The sequence below is a fragment of the Lissotriton helveticus genome, chromosome 12, assembly GCF_964261635.1.
Source record: "Lissotriton helveticus chromosome 12, aLisHel1.1, whole genome shotgun sequence".
Taxonomy (NCBI): Eukaryota; Metazoa; Chordata; class Amphibia; order Caudata; family Salamandridae; genus Lissotriton; species Lissotriton helveticus.
The window spans coordinates 5,981,062-6,002,496 of record NC_136073.1 but is presented as its reverse complement, the minus strand read 5'-3'; the positions used below and the strand labels follow the sequence as shown (position 1 = coordinate 6,002,496).

The 21,435-nt window shown below is 56.2% G+C and overlaps 1 protein-coding gene across 2 annotated transcripts in view; it reads right to left on the bottom strand.

Annotated features, from left to right (window-relative positions):
• The window catches only part of CBARP (CACN subunit beta associated regulatory protein), a 49,591-nt gene extending 29,317 nt beyond the window's left edge, over window positions 1-20,274 (bottom strand). Inside the window, exons 1-6 of one of the 2 annotated variants that reach the window (XM_078670973.1) lie at window positions 20,201-20,274; window positions 14,804-14,949; window positions 12,785-12,846; window positions 5,900-6,065; window positions 4,845-5,025; window positions 3,889-4,041 (exon numbers count right to left, since the gene is read on the bottom strand). In XM_078670973.1, the coding sequence (XP_078527099.1) occupies window positions 3,889-4,041; window positions 4,845-5,025; window positions 5,900-6,065; window positions 12,785-12,846; window positions 14,804-14,949; window positions 20,201-20,248 (756 nt within the window). In that variant the 5' untranslated portion in view covers window positions 20,249-20,274. The remainder of the gene's footprint in view (window positions 1-3,888; window positions 4,042-4,844; window positions 5,026-5,899; window positions 6,066-12,784; window positions 12,847-14,803; window positions 14,950-20,200) is intronic. The other variant, XM_078670974.1, reaches the window with a different exon arrangement.
• Window positions 20,275-21,435: the final 1,161 nt, after the last annotated feature.

Genomic DNA, 21,435 nt, shown 5'->3' with positions numbered 1-21,435 from the left:
GGCGGCAGTGGTCACCGCTCAGGACCTTTTTGGCATGCTCCCTCTTGCCGAGATTGCTTATTGGCTCTCTCCTATGACGTCCTGTCTGGAGCCCTGTGATTGGGCTCATGATCTGTCCTTATCCATCGGCTGAGTGGGAAACGTCCATTTAAAACTGGGCCACTGGAGTCAACCTTTGCAAAGGGCCTTCTACTGCATGGGCTTAAATGTAGCTGTGCTCTTAGTAACTGTTGAACTGTCTACACTCGAAAAAGAAATTGTTAAAATCTGAAAATTATGCAGCAAATGATGGATTATGTGGAAAAGCAGCTAATCCATAATTATGCAGAAAAAACTGCAGCCGCAGATTCATATCCAAGTGGCCTTGGTTTAAGGCACCGTGTTCATGACCCTATAGCCAGTCTACCCCTTAGTTAGAGCTCCCCTGTCTGTCCATCCGAGGATTGCAGTACCTTGCGTGGCTCTAAGGGTCCCGGGTCTCAAGAAACTCTGCTTGAGGTCTGACATGTATTTGTGTAAGAAGCTGGCTCTGTATATACTATACCAAAGTAAGGTATGGGGTGCACAGAGTCCAGTGGATCCCCAGAGGTGTCACCGAGGCTAAAGTAGATGATACCCTACTCTCTATTTGTGGTAGTGTGGTTGAGCAGTCCGGCTTATCCGAGGGAGTGTTAAGCATTTATCCTACACACTCAGGCAAGAAATGATGTCACGGTTCAGTCTCCGGCTGCTAGCACTTACACAGGGCAGGGGTCAGTTAGGTAATGAGAGTGCGCCAACAGCGGCACAGGGGCGGCCGGGTGCAGAGGTCACAGGAGAGGTTGTGCCCAATATAGTGCTATGGAGACTGGGTACTCGGGAAGGTAGGTACCTGTGGATCTGGGTCAGGGCCCAGGAGTCAAAGGTAAGCACAAAGAGGGCCACAAGTAGGCACCAAAAGCGCACCTCCAGTGGCACTCGGGTGGCAGGGTGCTGGGGGCAAAATAGGCATCGAGCTCCCAAAGTAAACCAATGGAGGACGTCGGTCGGGAAGAAATGCTGCAGGCTTGGACCAGGAGGCTGGACGAAGGCGGACAACGGCTGGACAGGTAAGTTGGATAGCTGGGGGATACCGGGGCACCATCAGCTGGGCTCCCCAAAGTGGGGGGACCGAGGATGCAGGGGTGTCTTTAGTTGTTGGGTTTCCTTATCTGTGTCTGGTCTGGGGGACCTTTCGGACAGAGGCTACAGGCGTCGGGGGTGGTGGGGTCATAGAGACGTCAGCCATTGGTGCAGAGGAGATCAGGATCGCTGGGGAGACATCTCGGTGTAAGTGGTTCACTCAAATTTGGGGCGTGGGGTGCCGTGTCGTGGATCCGCCTGGATCTGGAGACTGGTGCTGGTTTCTTTGATGGACAAAACCGGTATCCATGGGAGACCGGAGTCTTTGTCGAACACAGTACAGGACCTCTAGGGTTCTCGAGGTAGTTGGCTGCGGGCCACGCTTATTTCTGGAAGCAGGGTCGCTGGAAGAGGAGACAGGCCGGTAGGCCTGGGGCCAAGTCAGCCATTGTCTTCTCCACTGCTTTGGCCCTTCTTCTTCTTAGGTCATCGAATCTGAAGAGGCAAGGTTCAGGGGTGCCCCTAAATACTAGATTTAGGGGTGTTACAGGGGTGTGCAGGTCCGGACCAATGGGTTCCTTCCCTGGAGTGTCCAAATCCCATTGGAGGGGGGGCATAGGCCTCTTCCTGAATGGGTGAGTCCTCTCATCTTCAAGATGGAGGGGACTGAGATGTGTGCTTCACTTCGCCTCCCCCCCCTGAGGGGTGGGTTTGGCAAAGCTGTGCAAACCTCTCTTCCTGGCTAGGTTTTTCCACTGATTCTCCCGCCCAAAGTGGGGGTCAGAACCAGTTGCTGGTAGCAGCATAAGGCTGGGGGTGGCTAAAAAAGGTGCCTTTGAAGCTTCCCCTTCGTGGACCCAGCCTATCCTGGGGGAGGAGACACAACACCTCTGCCCAGAATGGGCTTCGATTCTGGACCCAGAGAGCGGTGGCTCTCCACCGAGGGCTCCAGAAACCGGTCTGGTGGTGGCAGATGACTGGTAGCCAGTCAGGAACTACACCAGGGCTGGACGCTTTTCAGGGGACATCTCTGCAATGCCCTCTGACTGCATTTTACATTAAATCCCACACTGGCATCAGTGTGGGTTTAATTTGCTGAGAAGTTTGATTCCTAACTTCTCAGTTTTCAGTGGAGCTGTCCTGGGGCTGTGGAGTTTGTAAAGACAAACTCCCAGCACCATATACTCAAAACGGCTTCGCTGCACTTATAATGCATGTGAATGGCACGGGCACTATAGGGACATATTGCTCATGCATCTATGCCCTCACCTGTGGTATGGTGCACCCTGCCTTAGGGCTGTAAGGCCTGCTAGAGAGGTTACTTACCCATGCCACAGGCAGTGTTGGTGGGCATGGCACCCAGGGGTGGGTGCCATGTCGACGCTTCAGTTTTGTCTGCACCAGAACACACAGCCTGCAGTGGCAGTGTGTGGGTGTTCAGGTGAGGGGTCTCGGAGGGTAGCATAAAACATGCTGCAGGCCTTAGAAACCCCCCTCTGGTCGCATGGCCCTTGGTACCAGGGGTACCTTTTACAAGGGACTTACATATGGCCCAGAGGTGGTCCAATTGTAGAAACAAAGGTACAGTTTTGGGAAAGAACACAGGCCCTGGGAACTTGATTGGCAGGGACCAAGGGCATGCTCAGTCAAGTTGGCAACAGGTATCTGGCAAAAAGTTAGGGGGTAACCATGCAAAAAAGGGCACATTCTTCCATTTTGTAAAGCATGTGATCACCCAAGGGTATTTTGGCACATACAGAAGTGTATTGTTGCTCAACTCAATGGTACTCCTTTTATCGACCTCAGAAGGATGAAAGACTGAGTGGACCTGCTGGGTTTGAAGCAGCGACCATGAGGTCGAGCACAGGCCCCTACAGTGGATGCATCAATCCACTAAGCCACCACACCCGGCTTCCAAGTCTACAGCTGTGGGTTGTGAGTTTCACTCACCTTGGGGCTGCCTTCCCTGGTGCCCCTGAGCTCCTGGCCGCTCCAGCTCCAAACATGGCTATCACCCGCCCGAGAGTTTGCAGCTGCCTTTTAATGCTGCCCCGCGGCTTGTCTGGTTCGGCTTTTCGTTCCTGTTTCTTTCCCTTTTTACCCCTCCAAATATTGGTACTTGGAGGGGCGGCTCCCAGTAAATGTTGACCTTGAAAAACTAAACTGTGTCCTAGTGGACACCGTTTACTGCATACTCCGTAAGCATTGAACTGTTCCGTCCGCACAAGCCTCTCTCTTGGAGCCGCCCATTAGAGAGGTCTCTAGTCCGTCAAGCCTTCTACGCTTTCCTTTTGTTATTGGTGCCTTTACCTGGGCTGCCTGGCCTCCCTTCTGGATGTATGACATTACAACGCATGCTTTTACCACGCATGCCTTTACAACGTAGTATTTACAACGCATGCCTTTACAACGCATAGCACTTTGGGGTGCTGGATAGTGAATAGTTTAATTTACTATTCCAACTCCAGTCCCCGTGGATAGTAGGGAAGGTGTTGGATAGTAAATTCAATGTATTCCCTATCCTAGAGCGCCCCCCAGCGCAATGCGTTGCGTTGTAAAAGTTGCGTCGTAAAGGATGTTTCCCCTCCCTTCTACCTGCCCCCACAGCCACCTCCGAAGAGCAAAGACAGAGGCCTCTTTTCACAGAATTGTACCTCGGAAAGGAGGGCGATGGGTTGGGGAAATTGGGGTATCGGCAAGGGAGAGAACAGTTTTAAAGGGAGGGACCGCATTAAATGAGGAGGAAAGGTTGCTTTGATATGGGCGGGATCCTGTCCGCGGACTTACCGACATGCCATCTTCAGAATGGACGGAGGCTCCGGGACTGGCCTGCAGGAAGCTGGTGTCCACTGTGGAGTTGAAGGTGTCACCGGGGAGGGCGGAGTTCGGGCTCATGGTGTGAGTGGTCAGGGCCGTCTGAGGTAGAGAGCTGACCGGGGGCTACAGGAGGAAAGAGAAGAATGAGACATACAGACATCTCCCTCGGTCCCACGCTAGCGGGGGCTCATCCTAAGCCACTCACACAGATCCCACTCGGTCCCACACTGGAGGGGGCGGTCTCTGTCACCGACACACTCCCCTCCTCTATTCCACATTGGACGAAGGTGCACTCACCCACTCATGCGTCCACTCACACACCCACAGAAGCACTCACACACCCATCTATTCCCTCACACCCACTCACAGAACCATACAGCCACTCACACACCCAGATAACCCCTCACACACCCAGATAACCACTCACACACCCAGATAACCACTCACACACCCAGATAACCACTCACACACCCAGATAACCACTCACACACCCAGATAACCACTCACACACCCACAGAAGCACTCACACACCCAGATAACCACTCACACACCCACAGAAGCACTCACACACCCAGATAACCACTCACACACCCAGATAACCACTCACACACCCAGATAACCACTCACACACCCAGATAACCACTCACACACCCAGATAACCACTCACACACCCAGATAACCACTCACACACCCACAGAAGCACTCACACACCCAGATAACCACTCACACACCCACAGAAGCACTCACACACCCAGATAACCACTCACACACCCAGATAACCACTCACACACCCACAGAAGCACTCACACACCCATCTATTCCCTCACACCCACTCACACAACCATACAGACACTCACACACCCAGATAACCACTCACACACCCAGGAAGTGTTTGCTGCAGCAGCTGGCTTGATTCCGCCACTCACCTGGAAAAGGAAGAGCTTGGCGTTAGGTGTCGGGGGCCTGCGGGGGGTCATGGCAATGCTGTTGGTGTCACCGGTGTCACCCTCGTGGATAGTGACAATCTTCAGGGTGGGCGACGGGATGTGCAGGTGCGTCAGGCGGGCGTTCTTTAAGTGGTGGAAGTCACCCTCCGTCAGCGTGTATCTACAACCAGGCCGGCAAAGGAGACAGCAGACACAGGTCAGTGGTGGAAGCCCTGCCCATCCATGCCCAAATGTGGAGTCTCCACCATCACCATGTCGAGAGATTGATGCCCCCCATGTATTGGCAGCTACAGAAGACCCCACCACATGCACGTGCCAGGTCCGGCTGTGGAAGCTCCTCTGCCATATTATGTTGAGCTTTGTAGGCCCCTCCCCCATTTCATGCAAAAAGGTGGCCTCCCCTCACACATGTGGAAGTGCCTCCCCAGCGATGGATGTCCCTCCCCAACTCTCATGTGGCATTCCTCCTCCCCCAAGCCGCGTATAGCGGTGGAAGTCCACATCCACCGTTCACATCCATGTCCATCCCCTGTGTTTAATGTCCCAGGAACACTCTCCCTATCAAGTGTTTCGTCCAAGTGTTGATAACCGAACCCTGAGCCACCACCCCAGCACCCGTCCTGCATCTCCCGCTGCGCTTTCTAGCTGTGGACCTCCAATGCATCATCCGCTGGAGGACGTCACCCCCACACTGTGGTTTTTCAGTAGAATCCCCCGCACAGCCCTCCTGCAGTAGCCTCTTCCCATCTATGACCCACTCCACCGGCACCTTGTGTGTTCTAGAAGAAGAGGCCACTGCACTGCCCTCCCATATGTATGGTCCAGACTTGAAGACCACTAACAAGACAGACAGCCTCCCGGGCAGCGTCTTAGCCCCTCCTCTACCCTCACCTGCCAAAGTCCCCAACCCCCACTCCCCCCCCCCCCACATCACCCCCAGCACAGTCCGCCTGTGGAAGGCACTCTCTTGCTTAAAATGTGCAACTCCACTCCCTGCACCATGTGAAGTGGTAAAGTTCCTGCCCCCTGCTTACCTCCTTCCCTTCTCCTGTGCCTTCTTGCCCTGGTCAAAGAGGGCAGCTTCATTGAAGGAGACGCGCCGACCAGTGGAGCAGGTGGACAGGAAGCGCTCAGACTCAGCATCGTGGTAGCTGGAGGCAGACAGACACTCCACCTCATCCACCCGGATGGTGATCTCTGCTGGACAGGAAAGGGGAAATGAGAAAAAAATCAACACATCTGGAAATAAGAAGACTGCCACCAACATCCTGGGAACGGGAAGCCCAGTAGCAGCCCAGGCAAACAGAAAACCTCCCGCGGCCCGACAATGAGAAACGAGCAGCAGCCCAATGAGAAACCAACAGCTGCCCGGAAAATGAGAAACCACCAACACCCTAATGTGTAACCACCAGCCGCCCAATGTGGAACTACTAGAGGCACAGAATATGAAAAACCAGCAGCAGCCTAAGCAAAGAGAAGACCACCAGACAATGAGAGGCTGCAATGGCAGGAGCCTAGACAAAAAGAGGGCCACCAGAAGCCCCAACCATAAGAAACTAGCAGCAGTCAAAGCAACGAAAAGACCACCAACAGCCCAGACAATGAGAAACCACCAGCAGCCCAGACAATGAGAACACCATTAGTATCCTATGTAATGCAAAACCACCAACAGCCCAGACAATGAGAAACCACCAGCAGCTCAGACAATGAGAAACCAACAGCAACCAAATGAGAAACCAGCAGCAGCCCAGACAATGAAAAACCAGCAGCAGCCCAGACAATGAGAAACCAACAGCAACCAAATGAGAAACCAGCAGCAGCCCAGACAATGAGAAACCAGCAGCAGCCCAGACAATGAGAAACCAACAGCAACCAAATGAGAAACCAGCAGCAGCCCAGACAATGAGAAACCAACAGCAACCAAATGAGAAACCAGCAGCAACCAAATGAGAAACCAGCAGCAGCCCAGACAATGAGAAACCAGCAACAGCCCAGACAATGAGAAACCAACAGCAACCAAATGAGAAACCAGCAGCAACCAAATGAGAAACCAGCAGCAGCCCAGACAATGAGAAACCAGCAACAGCCCAGACAATGAGAAACCAGCAGCAGCCTAAACCATGGAAAGGCCACCTGCAGACCAGACAATGAGAAGACTTAAAAGAACCCAGACAATGAGAAACCACCAATAGTAGCCCAATGAGGAAGCAGCAGCAGCACTGACAATGGGAAACCACCAACAGCCCAGACAATGACACACCAGCAGCAGTCCAGACAAAGAGAAGACTTCCAGCATCCCATACAAACAAAACAACCAACAACCCAGACAAGGAGAAACCAAGCGCAGCCTAGACCATGAGAAACAAGTAAAAGCCCTGTAATCAGGCACACCACTAGCAGCACAGTCAACCAGAATACCACAAGCAGCCTAGATAATCAGAAACCACCACCTATCCATCCAAGCAAAGACTATCACATTCCAACCAGTGAGGAGTCAACTAACAGCCACAGTAATGCAAAGACCCCTAGACACCCAGACAACATAAAGACCACCTTGTTCCAAGATCACTCAAATTCCAAGCAACAAGGATTCAACTATCAGCCAAGGCAATGTGCAGACTACCGGCAGCCTAGACACGTTAAAAAGCACCCAGGCCACAAGCATGCTATCCAATCAGAGAATTACCAGCAGCGTGTGTAACTGGAAGATCACCAGCAACCCAGACATTGAGAAGCTATCCAACATCCGAGGCAATGAGAACCGCTGGCAACTATAAAAAGATCACCTGCTGTGTGAGCAATGGGAACACAATCAGCCGCCTGGACAATTAGCTCACTAGCAGCACCGGCAACGGTAAGAGAAACTGCCAACAGCCAAGGGAATTGGAAAGCTGTGAAGCCCATTGACAGCTCAGGGACTGGAAAGACCACTGGCAGCCCACGCCATTGAGGGACCATCAGTAACCGAGGCAATGGAACGGCTACACAGCCCAGGCAGTGGAACCACCAGCAGCCCAAGCAATGCAGTGACCACCAGTCACACAGGCAACTGAGCCACTGGCAGCCTGGGATATGCAACCAGTCACGCAGGCAATTGAGGCACTGGCAGCCTGGACAATGCAACAACCACCAATCACGTAGGCAACTGAGTCACTGGCAGCCTGGACAATGCAACAACCACCAATCACACAGGCAACTGAGTCACTGGCAGCCTGTGATATGCAACCAGTCACGCAGGCAATTGAGTCACTGGCAGCCTGGACAATGCAACAAACACCAATCACGTAGGCAACTGAGTCACTGGCAGCCTGGACAATGCAACAACCACCAATCACACAGGCAACTGAGTCACTGGCAGCCTGGGCAATGCAACGACCACCAGTCACGCAGGCAACTGAGCCAATGGCGGCCTGGGCAATGCAACAACCACCAATCACGTAGGCAACTGAGCCACTGGCGGCCTGGGCAATGCAACAACCACCAATCACGCAGGCAACTGAGTCACTGGCAGCCTGGGCAATGCAACGACCACCAGTCACGCAGGCAACTGAGCCACTGGCAGCCTGGGCAATGCAACAACCACCAATCACGCAGGCAACTGAGTCACTGACAGCCTGGACAATGCAACAACCACCAATCACGCAGGCAACTGAGTCACTGGCAGCCTGGACAATGCAACAACCACCAATCACACAGGCAACTGAGTCACTGGCAGCCTGTGATATGCAACCAGTCACGCAGGCAATTGAGTCACTGGCAGCCTGGACAATGCAACAACCACCAATCACGTAGGCAACTGAGTCACTGGCAGCCTGGACAATGCAACAACCACCAATCACACAGGCAACTGAGTCACTGGCAGCCTGGGCAATGCAACGACCACCAGTCACGCAGGCAACTGAGCCACTGGCGGCCTGGGCAATGCAACAACCACCAATCACGTAGGCAACTGAGCCACTGGCGGCCTGGGCAATGCAACAACCACCAATCACGCAGGCAACTGAGTCACTGGCAGCCTGGGCAATGCAACGACCACCAGTCACGCAGGCAACTGAGCCACTGGCAGCCTGGGCAATGCAACAACCACCAATCACGCAGGCAACTGAGTCACTGACAGCCTGGACAATGCAACAACCACCAATCACGCAGGCAACTGAGTCACTGGCAGCCTGGGCAATGCAACGACCACCAATCACGTAGGCAACTGAGTCACTGGCAGCCTGGACAATGCAACAACCACCAATCACACAGGCAACTGAGTCACTGGCAGCCTGTGATATGCAACCAGTCACGCAGGCAATTGAGTCACTGGCAGCCTGGACAATGCAACAACCACCAATCACGTAGGCAACTGAGTCACTGGCAGCCTGGACAATGCAACAACCACCAATCACACAGGCAACTGAGTCACTGGCAGCCTGGGCAATGCAACGACCACCAGTCACGCAGGCAACTGAGCCACTGGCGGCCTGGGCAATGCAACAACCACCAATCACGTAGGCAACTGAGCCACTGGCGGCCTGGGCAATGCAACAACCACCAACCACGCAGGCAACTGAGTCACTGGCAGCCTGGGCAATGCAACGACCACCAGTCACGCAGGCAACTGAGCCACTGGCAGCCTGGGCAATGCAACAACCACCAATCACGCAGGCAACTGAGTCACTGACAGCCTGGACAATGCAACAACCACCAATCACGCAGGCAACTGAGTCACTGGCAGCCTGGGCAATGCAACGACCACCAGTCACGCAGGCAACTGAGTCACTGGCAGCCTGGGCAATGCAACAACCACCAGTCACGCAGGCAATTGAGTCACTGGCAGCCTGGACAATGCAACGACCACCAATCACGCAGGCAACTGAGTCACTGGCAGCCTGGGCAATGCAACGACCACCAGGCACGCAGGCAATTGAGTCACTGGCAGCCTGGACAATGCAACGACCACCAATCACGCAGGCAACTGAGTCACTGGCAGCCTGGGCAATGCAACGACCACCAATCACGCAGGCAACTGAGTCACTGGCAGCCTGGACAATGCAACGACCACCAATCACGCAGGCAACTGAGTCACTGGCAGCCTGGGCAATGCAACGACCACCAGTCACGCAGGCAACTGGGTCACTGGCAGCCTGGGCAATGCAACGACAACCAGTCACGCAGGCAACTCAGCCACTGGCAGCCTGGGCAATGCAACGACCACCAGTCACACAGGCAACTCAGTTTCGGTCGGGATCCACTTGTAGATCCTGCGGAGCATGCGGAGGGTGTTGTAGCAGGAGGAGGAGACGGCGTTGACCTGCTTAGACATGGAGAGGGAGGAGTTGAGGATGACTCCTAGGTTGCCTGCTTGGTCAGTGGGTGTTGGTGCTGTTCCCAGTGTTGGAATCCCATCCTGCACTGCAGAGGAGCTGCTCTCACGTGCAGGATGGGACTAGCAGAGGAGCCGCTCTTGCAGTGCAGGATGGGACTAGCAGAGGAGACGCTCTTGCAGTGCTCACAGTGCAGGGTGAGACTAGAAGTGGAGCCGCTCTTGCAGTGCTCGCTGTCCAGGATTGGACTAGCAGAAGAGCTGCTCTTGCAGTGCTCGCAGTGCAGGATGGGACTAGCAGAGGAGGCGCTCTTGCAGTGCTCGCAGTGCAGGATGGGACTAGCAGAGGAGGCGCTCTTGCAGTGCTCGCAGTGCAGGATGGGAATAGCAGAGGAGCCACTCTTGCAGGGCAGGATGGGCCTAGCAGAAGAGCCGCTTTCGCAGTGCTCGCAGTGCAGGGTGAGACTAGCAGAGGAGCCGCTCTTGCAGTGCTCGCAGTGCAGGATGGGACTAGCAGAGGAGCCGCTCTTGCAGTGCTCGCAGTGCAGGATGGGACTAGCAGAGGAGGCGCTCTTGCAGTGCTCGCAGTGCAGGATGGGACTAGCAGAGGAGGCGCTCTTGCAGTGCTCGCAGTGCAGGATGGGAATAGCAGAGGAGCCGCTCTTGCAGGGCAGGATGGGCCTAGCAGAAGAGCCGCTTTCGCAGTGCTCGCAGTGCAGGGTGAGACTAGCAGAGGAGCCACTCTTGCAGTGCTCGCAGTGCAGGATGGGACTAGCAGAGGAGCCGTTCTTGCAGTGCTCGCAGTGCAGGATGGGACTAGCAGAAGAGCTGCTCCTGCAGTGCTCGCAGTGCAGGATGGGACTAGCAGAGGAGCTGCTCTTGCAGTGCTCGCAGTGGAGGATGGGACTAGCAGAGGAGCTCCTCTCGCGGGGCTCGCAGTGCAGGAAGGGACTAGCAGAGGAGCCGCTCTTGCAGTGCTCGCAGTGCAGGATGGGACTAGCAGAGGAGTCGCTCTTGCAGGGCACGATGGGACTAGCAGAAGAGCCGCTTTCGCAGTGCTCGCAGTGCAGGATGAGACTAGCAGAGGAGCCGCTCTTGCAGTGCTCGCAGTGCAGGATGGAACTAGCAGAAGAGCTGCTCTTGCAGTGTTCGCAGTGCAGGATGGGACTAGCAGAAGAGCTGCTCTTGCAGTGCTCGCAGTGCAGGATGGGACTAGCACAAGAGCTGCTCCTGCAGTGCTCGCAGTGCAGGATGGGACTAGCAGAGGAGCTGATCTTGCAGTGCTCGCAGTGCAGGATGGGACTAGCAGCAGAGCTGCTCTCGCAGTGCAGGATGGGACTAGCAGAAGAGCTGCTTTCGCAGTGCTCGCAGTGCAGGGTGAGACTAGCAGAGGAGCCGCTCTTGCAGTGCTCGCAGTGCAGGATGGGACTAGCAGAAGAGCTGCTCTTGCAGTGTTCGCAGTGCAGGATGGGACTAGCAGAAGAGCTGCTCTTGCAGTGCTCGCAGTGCAGGATGGGACTAGCACAAGAGCTGCTCCTGCAGTGCTCGCAGTGCAGGATGGGACTAGCAGAGGAGCTGATCTTGCAGTGCTCGCAGTGCAGGATGGGACTAGCAGCAGAGCTGCTCTCGCAGTGCAGGATGGGACTAGCAGAAGAGCCGCTTTCGCAGTGCTCGCAGTGCAGGGTGAGACTAGCAGTGGAGCCGCTCTTGCAGTGCTCGCAGTGCAGGATGGGACTAGCAGAAGAGCTGCTCTTGCAGTGTTCGCAGTGCAGGATGGGACTAGCAGAAGAGCTGCTCTTGCAGTGCTCGCAGTGCAGGATGGGACTAGCACAAGAGCTGCTCCTGCAGTGCTCGCAGTGCAGGATGGGACTAGCAGAGGAGCTGCTCTTGCAGTGCTCGCAGTGCAGGATGGGACTAGCAGAGGAGCTGCTCTTGCAGTGCTCGCAGTGCAGGATGGGACTAGCAGAGGAGCTGCTCTTGCAGTGCTCGCAGTGCAGGATGGGACTAGCAGCAGAGCTGCTCTCGCAGTGCAGTATGGGACTTTTGCAGTGCAGGGTAAGACTAGCAGAGGAGCTGCTCTCGCAGTGCAGGGTGAGACTAGCAGAGGAGCTGCTCTCGCAGTGCAGGGTGAGACTAGCAGCAGAGCTGCTCTCGCAGTGCAGGATGGGACTAGCAGCAGAGCTGCTCTCGCAGTGCAGTATGGGACTTTTGCAGTGCAGGGTGAGACTAGCAGAGGAGCTGCTCTCGCAGTGCAGGGTGAGACTAGCAGAGGAGCAGCTCTCGCAGTGCTCGCAGTTTAAGACAGGACCCACTGGAGTCTTTTTAGTGTAGATCCTGTGGGGCAGAACTAGAGGAGGTGCAGTTGGCAGTGACTGGTTTGAAGGAGCAGGTCATAAACATGTCCCGCCATCTTGTGTGGGGCAGGTGGAATTCTCTTGGTGGGTGGGGAGGGGGTAGGTTCTACTCTCTCTTGGTGTCGAGTGGGCAGATATTATCCTGAGGGGGGTAGTTCATATTGACTCTGTTGGGGTCACTTGGACCTCCCTCCTGGGGAGGGAGGGGGCAGGTGAAACTCTCTCTGGGTGGGGCGGGGAGCAGTGGTACTCACCGTGGGGAGGGCCTGCCTCCTCCAGATAGGTAGTGTTGGTTTTCTCCGGATCGTCACTGGCTCTAGAAAGAATGAGAGAAGGGGCAGAAAGGGTCAGAAGGAGGAATGAAGAGAGGAGCATGGGGAGGGGAATGGAGGGAGAGAGAGAGAGAGAGGGGAAGAGAGAGAGCCGGCGAGCAGTGAGGGTACAGTGACAAAGAGAAAGGTGAGAGCAGGCAGAGAGGAAGGAGATGAGACAATCACAGTAGATGCTTAGGGATGGAGAAGGGGGAGAATAGGTGGCGGAGAGGCCGGGGAGGGGCATTTTTATCAGAGTTTTACCCTCCCTCCCTTCCCCTGGGCACTAGAGTGTGTCGCCCTCCCTGGCTCACAGGGAGGTCTGCCCTCGCCCCTCCCTCCCCCTGGGCACTAGCCTCCCTCGCCCTCCCTGGCTCACAGGCAGGATGGTCCGCCCTCGTCCCTCCCTCCCCCTGGGCACTAGCGTGTGTCGCCCTCCCTGGCTCACAGGATGGTCTGCCCTCGTCCCTCCCTCCCCCTGGGCACTAGCGTGCATCGCCCTCCCTGGCTCACAGGATGGTCTGCCCTCGTCCCTCCCTCCCCCTGGGCACTAGCCTGCGTCGCCCTCCCTGGCTCACAGGATGGTACGCCCTCATCCGTCCCTCCACCTGGGCACTAGCGTGCATCGCCCTCCCTAGCTCACAGGATGGTCCACCCTCATCCGTCCCTCCCCCTGGGCACTAGCGTGCATCGCCCTCCCTGGCTCACAGGATGGTCTACTCTCGTCCTTCCCTCCCCCTGGGCACTAGCGTGCATCGCCCTCCCTGGCTCACAGGATGGTCCGCCCTCGTCCCTCCCTTCCCCTGGGCACTAGCCTGCGTCGCCCTCCCTGGCTCACAGGATGGTCTGCCCTCATCCGTCCCTCCACCTGGGCACTAGCGTGCATCGCCCTCCCTAGCTCACAGGATGGTCCGCCCTCATCCGTCCCTCCCCCTGGGCACTAGCGTGCATCGCCCTCCCTGGCTCACAGGAATGGTCTGCCCTCATCCGTCCCTCCCCCTGGGCACTAGCATGCATCGCCCTCCCTGGCTCACTGGATTGTCTGCCCTCATCCGTCCCTCCACCTGGGCACTAGCGTGCATCGCCCTCCCTGGCTCACAGGATGGTCCGCCCTCATCCGTCCCTCCCCCTGGGCACTAGCGTGCATCGCCCTCCCTGGCTCACAGGATGGTCTGCCCTCATCCGTCCCTCCACCTGGGCACTAGCGTGCATCGCCCTCCCTGGCTCACAGGATGGTCTGCCCTCATCCGTCCCTCCCCCTGGGCACTAGCGTGCATCGCCCTCCCTGGCTCACAGGATGGTCTGCCCTAATCGGTCCCTCCCCCTGGGCACTAGCCTGCGTCGCCCTCCCTGGCTCTCAGGATGGTCTGCCCTCGCCCCTCCCTCCCCCTGGGCACTAGCGTGCGTCGCCCTCCCTGGCTCACAGGATGGTCTGCCCTCATTCGTCCCTCCACCTGGGCACTAGTGTGCATCGCCCTCCCCGGCTCACAGGATGGTCCGCCCTCATCCGTCCCTCCCCCTGGGCACTAGCGTGCGTCGCCCTCCCTGGCTCTCAGGATGGTCTGCCCTCATCCGTCCCTCCCCCTGGGCACTAGCGTGCGTCGCCCTCTCTGGCTCTCAGGATGGTCTGCCCTCGCCCCTCCCTCCCCCTGGGCACTAGCCTGCGTCGCCCTCCCTGGCTCACAGGATGGTCCCTCCCCCTGGGCACTAGCGTGCGTCGCCCTCCCTGGCTCACAGGATGGTCTGCCCTCGTCCCTCCCTCCTCCTGGGTGCTAGCCTATGTCGCCCTCCCTAGCTCACAGGAGTGTCTGCCCTCATCGGTCCCTCCCCCTGGGCACTAGCGTGCGTCGCCCTACCTGGATCACAGGATGGTCCGCCCTCGCCCCTCCCTCCCCCTGGGCGCTAGCCTCCGTCGCCCTCCCTGGTGCAGAGGGTGGCGGAAGGTCTGCCCGGTGCACTCACCTGGAGTAGCGGCGATCGGCCTCACAGCACCGGCGGCAGATAATCAGCAGCCCCGAGAGGATGACCAGCGTGCCCCCGATGAAGATGGAGAGCAGAACCAGGAGGAGCACGTAGCCATCCTGCTTGCCTTCCTCACTGGGGGCGGCCTGTGGAGAGCGAGAGGAGGAAGGGATCAGCGCACTGCCATGCTGCACTGCACGCCAAGGGGGTCACTGCACTGCAAGAGAGACTTCACTGCATGCCAAGGGGTCACTGCACTGCAAGAGAGACTTCACTGCATGCCAAGGGGTCACTGCACTGCAAGAGAGACTTCACTGCATGCCAACGGGTCACTGCACTGAAGGAGACACTTCCCTGCACGCCAAGGGGGTCACTGTACTGCAAGAGACATTTCACTGCACGCCAAGGGGGTCACTGCACCTCAAGAGACACTTCACTGCATGCCAATGGGGTCACTGCACTGAAGGAGACACTTCACTGCACGCCAAGGGGGTCTCTGTACTGCAAGAGACACTTCACTGCATGCCAAGGGGGTCACTGCACTGCAAGAGACACTTCACTGCACGCCAAGGGGGTCACTGCACTGCAAGAGACATTTCACTGCACGCCAAGTGGGTCACTGCACTGCAAGAGAGACTGCACTGCATGCCAAGGAGGTCATTGCACTGCAAGAGACCCTTCACTGCATGCCAAGGGGGTCACTGCAATGCAAGAGAGACTTCACTGCATGCCAAGGGGTCACTGCACTGCAAGAGACACCGCACTGCATGCCAAGGGGATCACTGCACTGCAAGAGACACTTCACTGCACGCCAAGGGGGTCACTGCACTGCAAGAGAGACTTCACTGCATGCGAAGGGGTCACTGCACTGCAAGAGACACCGCACTGCATGCCAAGGGGATCACTGCACTGCAAGAGACTTGACTGCATGCCAAGGGGTCACTGCACTGCAAGAGACACCACACTGCATGCCAAGGAGGTCACTGCACTGCAAGATACACTTCACTGCATGCCAAGGGGATCACTGCACTGCAAGAGAGACTTCACTGCATGCCAAGGGGTCACTGCACTGCAAGAGACACTGCACTGCATGCCAAGGGGATCACTGCACTGCAAGATAACTTCACTGCATGCCAAGGGGTCACTGCAAGAGACACCGCACTACATGCCAAGGAGGTCACTACACTGCAAGAGAGACTTCACTGCATGCCAAGGGGTCACTGCACTGCAAGAGACACCACACTGCATGCCAAGGAAGTCACTGCACTGCAAGAGACACTTCACTGCATGCCAAGGGGGTCACTGCACTGCAAGAGACTTCACTGCATGCCAAGGAGGTCAGTGCACTGCAAGAGACACTTCACTGCATGCCAACGGGTCACTGCACTGAAGGAGACACTTCACTGCACGCCAAGGGTGTCACTGTACTGCAAGAGACATTTCACTGCACGCCAAGGGTGTCACTGCACCTCAAGAGACACTTCACTGCATGCCAATGGGGTCACTGCACTGCAAGAGACACCACACTGCATGCCAAGGAAGTCACTGCACTGCAAGAGACACTTCACTGCATGCCAAGGGGGTCACTGCACTGCAAGAGACTTCACTGCATGCCAAGGAGGTCAGTGCACTGCAAGAGACACTTCACTGCATGCCAACGGGTCACTGCACTGAAGGAGACACTTCACTGCACGCCAAGGGTGTCACTGTACTGCAAGAGACATTTCACTGCACGCCAAGGGTGTCACTGCACCTCAAGAGACACTTCACTGCATGCCAATGGGGTCACTGCACTGAAGGAAACACTTCACTGCACGCCAAGGGGGTCTCTGTACTGCAAGAGACACTTCACTGCATGCCAAGGGGGTCACTGCACTGCAAGAGACACTTCACTGCACGCCAAGGGGGTCACTGCACTGCAAGAGACATTTCACTGCACGCCAAGGGGGTCACTGCACTGCAAGAGAGACTGCACTGCATGCCAAGGAGGTCACTGCACTGCAAGAGACCCTTCACTGCATGCCAAGGGGGTCACTGCAATGCAAGAGAGACTTCACTGCATGCCAAGGGGTCACTGCACTGCAAGAGACACCGCACTGCATGCCAAGGGAATCACTGCACTGCAAGAGACACTTCACTGCACGCCAAGGGGGTCACTGCACTGCAAGAGAGACTTCACTGCATGCCAAGGGGATCACTGTACTGCAAGAGACACCGCACTGCATGCCAAGGGGATCACTGCACTGCAAGAGACTTCACTGCATGCAAGGGGTCACTGCACTGCAAGAGACACTGTACTGCATGCCAAGGAGGTCACTGCACTGCAAGAGACACTTCACTGCATGCCATGGGGGTCACTGCACTGCAAGAGAGACTTCACTGCATGCCAAGGGGTCACTGCACTGCAAGAGACACCGCACTGCATGCCAAGGGGATCACTGCACTGCAAGATAGACTTCACTGCATGCCAAGGGGTCACTGCAAAAGACACCGCACTGCATGCCAAGGAGGTCACTACACTGCAAGAGAGACTTCACTGCATACCAAGGGGTCACTGCACTGCAAGAGACACCACACTGCATGCCAAGGAAGTCACTGCACTGCAAGAGAGACTTCACTGCATGCCAAGGGGGTCACTGCACTGCAAGAGACTTCACTGCATGCCAAGGGGTCACTGCACTGCAAGAGACACCGCAATGCATGCCAAGGGGATCACTGCACTGCAAGAGAGACTTCACTGCTTGCCAAGGGGTCACTGCACTGCAAGAGACACCGCACTGAATGCCAAGGAGGTCACTGCACTGCAAGAGACACTTCACTGCATGCCAAGGGGGTCACTGCACTGCAAGAGAGACTTCACTGCATGCCAAGGGGTCACTGCACTGCAAGAGACACCGCACTGCATGCCAAGGGGATCACTGCACTGCAAGATAGACTTCACTGCATGCCAAGGGGTCACTGCAAAAGACACCGCACTGCATGCCAAGGAGGTCACTACACTGCAAGAGAGACTTCACTGCATACCAAGGGGTCACTGCACTGCAAGAGACACCACACTGCATGCCAAGGAAGTCACTGCACTGCAAGAGAGACTTCACTGCATGCCAAGGGGGTCACTGCACTGCAAGAGACTTCACTGCATGCCAAGGGGTCACTGCACTGCAAGAGACACCGCAATGCATGCCAAGGGGATCACTGCACTGCAAGAGAGACTTCACTGCTTGCCAAGGGGTCACTGCACTGCAAGAGACACCGCACTGAATGCCAAGGAGGTCACTGCACTGCAAGAGACACTTCACTGCATGCCAAGGGGGTCACTGCACTGCAAGAGACTTCACTGCATGCCAAGGGTTCACTGCACTGCAAGAGACACCGCAATGCATGCCAAGGGGATCACTGCACTGCAAGAGAGACTTCACTGCATGCCAAGGGGTCACTGCACTGCAAGAGAGACTTCACTGCATGCCAAGTGGGCACTGCACTGCAAGAGACACCGCACTGCATGCCTTGGGGATCACTGCACTGCAAGAGAGACTTCACTGCATGCCAAGGGGTCACTGCACTGCAAGAGACGCCGCACTGCATACCAAGGGGATCACTGCACTTCAAGAGAGACTTCACTGCATGCCAAGAGGTCACTGAACTGCAAGAGACACCGCACTGCATGCCAAGGAGGTCACTGCACTGCAAGAGACACTTAACTGCATGCCAAGGGGGTTCACTGCACTGCAAGAGAGACTTCACTGCATGTCAAGGGGTCACTGCACTGCAAGAGACACTGCACTGCATGCCAAGGGGGTCACTGCACTGCAAGAGACACCGCACTGCATGCCAAGGGGGTCACAGCACTGCAAGGGAGACTTCACTGCATGCCAAGGGGTCACTGCACTGCAAGAGACACCGCGCTGCATGCCAAGGGGGTCACTGCACTGCAAGAGAGACTTCACTGCATGCCAAGGGGTCACTGCAGTGAAAGAGACACCGCACTGAATGCCAAGGAGGTCACTACACTGCAAGAGATACTTCACTGAATGCCAAGGGGGTCACTGCACTGCAAGAGACACCGCACTGCCTGCCAAGGGGGTCACTGCATTCACAGCACAGCAAGGTCCTGTACCGAAAGAGACACCACACTGCATGCCATTGCCTGGAATGAAGGCTGACACTGCACTGCATGCCAGTGTCTGGAACAACGCAATACCAAAGGTGATGATGGACGGAGCGTTTGAGCAAATCAAACACTCACCCCCAGTCGACTGATCTGGGATTCATCCATCATCGTTCTTTAGCTCACTTAGTTCAGACATGGCCATATGCAAATCAGTCTGACCCTGTGCCTCATGGGAACAGTCCAGCCCGAACTGCCAAGCCATGTCTTCCCTGGACCGGAAACAAGCATCCGGGGACCGGTTTCTGGCTAATCAGCTGTCATCAGCCCGGCTTGCTTGAATCCAGTGGCCAAGTGAGCAAGGGACTCACGTCTGAGCATACCCTGCCAACTTAGGGCGAACAAAGCGGTACAAAAGGGGATGATGGACGGAGCGTTGGAGCAAATCAAACACTCACCCCTGGTGCCTGCAACTATAGCAGACACTGCACTGTGATCCAGTGCCTGGAACTCACTGTGACCTAGGCCCGAGGCACAAGCACTCACCGAGGCAGAGGTATTTCCCTTGCTAAGGCACAACTACACAGGCACTTCAGCCCAGGGACAATGGCACAGGCACTCACCGTGGCACAGGCACTCACCGTGGCACAGGCAGCCACCGTGGCACAGGCACTCACCGTGGCACAGGCACTCACCGTGGCACAGGCACTCTCCGTGGCACAGGCACTCACCGTGGCACAGGCACTCACCGTGGCACAGGCACTCACCGTAGCACAGGCAGCCACCGTGGCACAGGCACTCACCGTGGCACAGGCACTCACCGTGGCACAGGCACTCACCGTGGCACAGGCACTCACCGTGGCACAGGCAGCCACCGTGGCACAGGCACTCACCGTGGCACAGGCACTCGCCGTGGCACAGGCACTCACCGTGGCGCAGGCACTCACCGTGGCACAGGCACTCACCGTGGCACAGGCACTCACCGTGGCGCAGGCACTCACCGTGGCACAGGCACTCACCGTGGCACAGGCACTCACCGTGGCACAGGCACTCACCGTGGCACAGGCACTCACCGTAGCACAGGCAGCCACCGTGGCACAGGCACTCACCATGGCACAGGCACTCACCGTGGCACAGGCACTCACCGTGGCACAGGCAGCCACCGTGGCACAGGCACTCACCGTGGCACAGGCACTCACCGTGGCACAGGCACTCGCCGTGGCACAGGCACTCACCGTGGCGCAGGCACTCACCGTGGCACAGGCACTCACCGTGGCACAGGCACTCACCGTGGCGCGGTCAGTTATGTTCTCCCAGGTGCCTGATTCATTGTTCATGATCCGGTCTGGCGCAGACAGGCCCTGGGGGGAGAAAAAGCATGGTAAGTACTGAGCGTGCCCTCAACACGCTCACAAGGGGCGCACCAAAACCATTCCTGTCTGCACTGGGAGCAGAGGGAACCCCAGCCTTAGCACTGAACCAGGAGCACCCCACCTCCAAGCGCTAACAACCAGGAGCGCCCCGCCCTCCCTCAAGCACCAAAAACTAGGAGCAACCGCCACATAAAAAATAGGAACAACCCCATCTCCCTGTATTAAAACACAAGCCCCCCCCCCCCCGCATTGAAATCAGGAGCAACGTCAGCCCCACTGCTAGAAACAAAGAACACTCATCTCAGTGCGAAAAAACAGGAGCACCCCAACCTACAGAACGAGAAACCAGGTGCACGCCACCCGCCCAAAGTGGCAAGCATTGGCAAATGCATTGGTTCTGGCCGTGGTTGCCAGACTTTTGGCTTTGTCAATGTTTGTTTTGTCATTTTTTGTAAAACGTTATTGTTTGGGGAGCTGCCTTGCCCATATTTAAAAAAACATTGGCTAAAAGCAAAACATCTTTTTGGGTCTTGAAAAGCACTCATTGCCATAGTGGTTGCTGGCACCTAAGGGAACTACCTTGTGTGTGGGTGTGCCCCTTGTGAAAGGGAAGAATGCCGTCACTCACAGTGAAGTCAGCCAATGGCTGCAGTGGGCGGACCCTGTATCCTAAGCTGTTGGCTGTAGCGGGTGGTAGAAAACTGGGAATGATCATACAGCAGACCCATGGAAGAGGGCTGTCTGAAAGCCCCTGTAAGTTAGTATATTATATAAACAAGTTTAGTAAAATCAAAAGGTCGGGGGTAATGCCAGGCTTAAATACCAGGAGCCGACCACCCAAAGCCAGGAAGAACACCCCTCCCTAGCTCCAAAAAACAAAAACAAAAGAGGAGCACACAATTCTAAAACTAAGAATTAGGCTCACTCTCACCCCCCTGTTTAAAAATAACAAGCATTGACAAAGCCAATTAGCCTGATTTTGCCAATGCTTGTTGATTCCCTGTATTTGCATTGGTAAAGCTCACAGCAGTGGCCAGCCATCTTGCAATGGTTTAACAATATGTACACAAACTAAGTTTGTAAGATGTCCATCGCATTGCGGAATGCACTGTGACGGCAAACCTAGAAGGTTAAGCGGTTACGCCGGAAGT